The 3,190-nt window shown below is 38.5% G+C and overlaps 1 protein-coding gene across 1 annotated transcript in view; it reads left to right on the top strand.

Annotated features, from left to right (window-relative positions):
- Nucleotides 1-410: 410 nt before the first annotated feature.
- The window catches only part of nmnat3 (nicotinamide nucleotide adenylyltransferase 3), a 7,443-nt gene continuing 4,663 nt past the window's right edge, over nt 411-3,190 (top strand). Inside the window, exons 1-2 of the mRNA XM_008433681.2 lie at nt 411-486; nt 1,557-1,706. Coding sequence (XP_008431903.1) covers nt 1,595-1,706 — 112 coding nt within the window. The 5' untranslated portion in view covers nt 411-486; nt 1,557-1,594. The remainder of the gene's footprint in view (nt 487-1,556; nt 1,707-3,190) is intronic.

Genomic DNA, 3,190 nt, shown 5'->3' with positions numbered 1-3,190 from the left:
TTCTCACCCTATCTCTAAGGGAGAGCCCAGCCACCCTGCGGAGGAAACCCATTTCGGCCGCTTGTACCCGTGATCTCGTTCTTTCGGTCATGAAAGAAAAAAGAAATAATAATAATAATAATAATAATAATAATAGTAAATTACACCTACATATTGTTTTTCTAACGTTCAAACTTATAATGTCACACACATTAATTTAACATTGTTGCAGCAATTATGTTAAAACAACAGAGAAAATTTTGATTAATTGATTAGTTGCATAATTAGTTGCATAATTGCAACACAATCACGGTGTTTTTAAAGTGAGTACCTAATTTATAGCTCCATTCTTCAGAACCATGGACAGTTCCTTCCCTGATGTTTAACGTTTCCCCACAAGGGGTCGCACTTTTGACTGTTTTAAACTGCGGAACCTTTAACCGTTTACTTCACAGAGCAGGGGGAGTGGAATAACAGTTACACGCCGACCAAATGTGAAAATTGAAGGTAACAAACCGATGAAGGCTTTTGCTATGATATGATGTGTGGGTTGTAATATAGAGCTGTTTTGTATTTTATTATCGCAGTATTTAAATGGTTCAAATGTCGCATAGGGCACTGCTCTCGATCAGCTAATCCGGGTGTTGCTTCCTTGCATCTCAATGTCAAATCGGTGTTTACCAGAGTGTTGTTGTTTTATAACTTTTAACATCTTAAACTCAATACATTAGAATATCACCGAAAAGCACTTTGTTTTAGTATTATTAAGTCATCAAAAATCCTGAATTAGCAAAGCAGTTCCAGATTATCAAAGTACCACCATCTTTAGAATAATTCTTGTTTGTTGGCTACTTAGAAGGTTCAACACTCTTCCATGTTTTCTGCACTTGTGAATAATTGGTCTCACGTGATCAGAAAGAATTAAAAATGTCTTTCCAAACTTTTCTTTACTGATAGATGTCACCTGATTTGTTTCTGATCTGTTTTTAAATTTCCTCAGATATGGGCATTACGTGCTGCTATTTCAGACCTTTCCCTCTGCTTCATATTGTTTGACAGATTCTATTTCAATGAGATTTTTTTTTTACTTGTTAAAAAAGGGCCAGGTTGATTTGTGGAGTATTTTTTATGTTTTATGGTTTAAATCAGCTGCTTTTGTATTTAAAAATGCGTTGGATGATCTGAAACACTTGTGTGACAAAAAAAAGCAAAAACTCAGGGGTTGAACTGCACCTCTAAATGTTGYACCTGATCATAACTTTCTAAATYGGCTTGGTTTTGCAAAAASCTCTTTTCAAAACTTTCAGCCATTTCTCATGGCGGTACTAAACTATTTGCTTCAAACTCCTGCTTTTAAATGAGCCGAGGACTCGTTRATCATAGTTACGCCCATAGKARCACTGTTTAAACTTGTAAACTGTACAGAAAATGAATGAGATTACCAATATGTTCATCTTAATGTGATTAAGTACGACTTATTCACTCAGAACAACTTGTAAATACAGAATACCTTTTAGTTCTTTCTCTCAATTTCACTGAAAAGTTTGGAATAAGACTTTCCTCTGCTTTCCTCTCAGGTTACTCTGAGACCAGCAGTGTGAGCGASTCAACCAGGATGGCCTCCTGCCGCGCTCCACTGGTTTTATTAGCCTGCGGCTCTTTTAATCCAATCACCAATCAGCATATGCGGCTATTTGAGCTGGCCAGGGACCACATGCACAGCACAGGTCAGGTCCGAACATAACAGACRCAGCGTCTGCCATCTGTGTTTTTGCTTGGCATTAAAGCTATCCCCTTAGCGTCAAAGCAGCTAGATCATTAGACTGACAAGTGAATGTAATGTGATTTGGTTGCTTGCAGATCAACAGAACTGTTCAGACTTACTTATTGTTCTCACCAAAGTAGTTATTTAAAGCTTTGGTTACAAAATTTATCCATTCATCCATTATCCAACACGCTTATTCCGGGTGGAGCTGTGAGGGTGCTGGCAAGAGGCGGTGTACACTTTTAACAGGTCGCCRGTCCATCATAGAGCGACACAGACACAGTCATGTTTTTGGACAGTGGGAGGAAACCGGAGTACCCGGASAGAACCCACACATGCACAGGGAGAACATGCAAACTCCATGCAGGAAGACCCCGGGCCGGGAATCAAACCCAGGACCTTCTTGTTGCCAGGCACCAGTGCTACCGACTGCGCCACTGAGCAGCCCTGGGTTGTAAAATAATTTTTTCAAATTAACCTCTTCTCAACTACGTAATCCAAAGAGTTGAATGTCTAGTGTGAAGAAATTGGTACATAAGAAATAAGCTTAGCGATCCGTTATTTAACTAGGATTATAGTCTGCACCTCAAGTAGCCGGTCCAAACCTTCTGCAATGCCGCACACAAGCTTATAGGAAGCAGTGCAGAATCTACCTAAAAGCACCTGTTCAGAGACTGCATGGGTCTCTGTACACGGTGCTCAAAAAGCCRAAACATTTTTGCATTTTTGTCATTTTATGGAGATTTTATGTCATGAACTCCAGCCAACACAGATCAGTGCATAACTGTGAACTGGAAGGAAAATGATMTATGCTTTGCAAAAGTTATTGGGAAGCAAAAAAAAAAAAACAGTCCAGCTGTGTCTGATGTAATCTCAGTAAATAAATCTGTTTTAGGAAGTTCTAACATGGAACTGAACAAACACTTATAATTTACTAAAATTCTTCTACATCTGTGTCGCCTTTGTTGTGTATAAAAGGGGTTTTGTTAATAAAGACTGCTGTATCCTGTTTGTCGATACATATCTGCATACAGACAGCATGTCATGCATACCCGATGAGCTGGAACCTGCTTTTGTTAACGATATTACTGAAGGATCATTAGATCTTTGTGACATCATAAATACAACCTAGCTCCATTTTTTTAATATGGAAGCAGGATTTAGCTACATTTTCATAATGCCAGCATCATACAAAGCATAAATCATTTTATATATGTACAACACATCACAGCAGAAGTGTTAGTAAGAACAAGAAGAAAAACAACTRATGTTAACATTTATAAATCTTTCCCATGTAGCAGCTTTAGTAGCAGTAAAATACAGCTGGGTTGGTCACAAGGTGACAGCATYGTTATACTTAACGGTGATATCGTCCCTGTGCTGGTTCCTTTGTGAATGTATGCGTAGTGCACATTATAGTTTCCATGAACACACATCCTGGAGGAC

This window comes from Poecilia reticulata, linkage group LG17 (genome assembly GCF_000633615.1).
Source record: "Poecilia reticulata strain Guanapo linkage group LG17, Guppy_female_1.0+MT, whole genome shotgun sequence".
Lineage (NCBI taxonomy): Eukaryota > Metazoa > Chordata > Actinopteri > Cyprinodontiformes > Poeciliidae > Poecilia > Poecilia reticulata.
The sequence above is the reverse complement of the archived record's forward strand: the minus strand, read 5'-3'. Positions and strand labels throughout refer to the sequence as shown.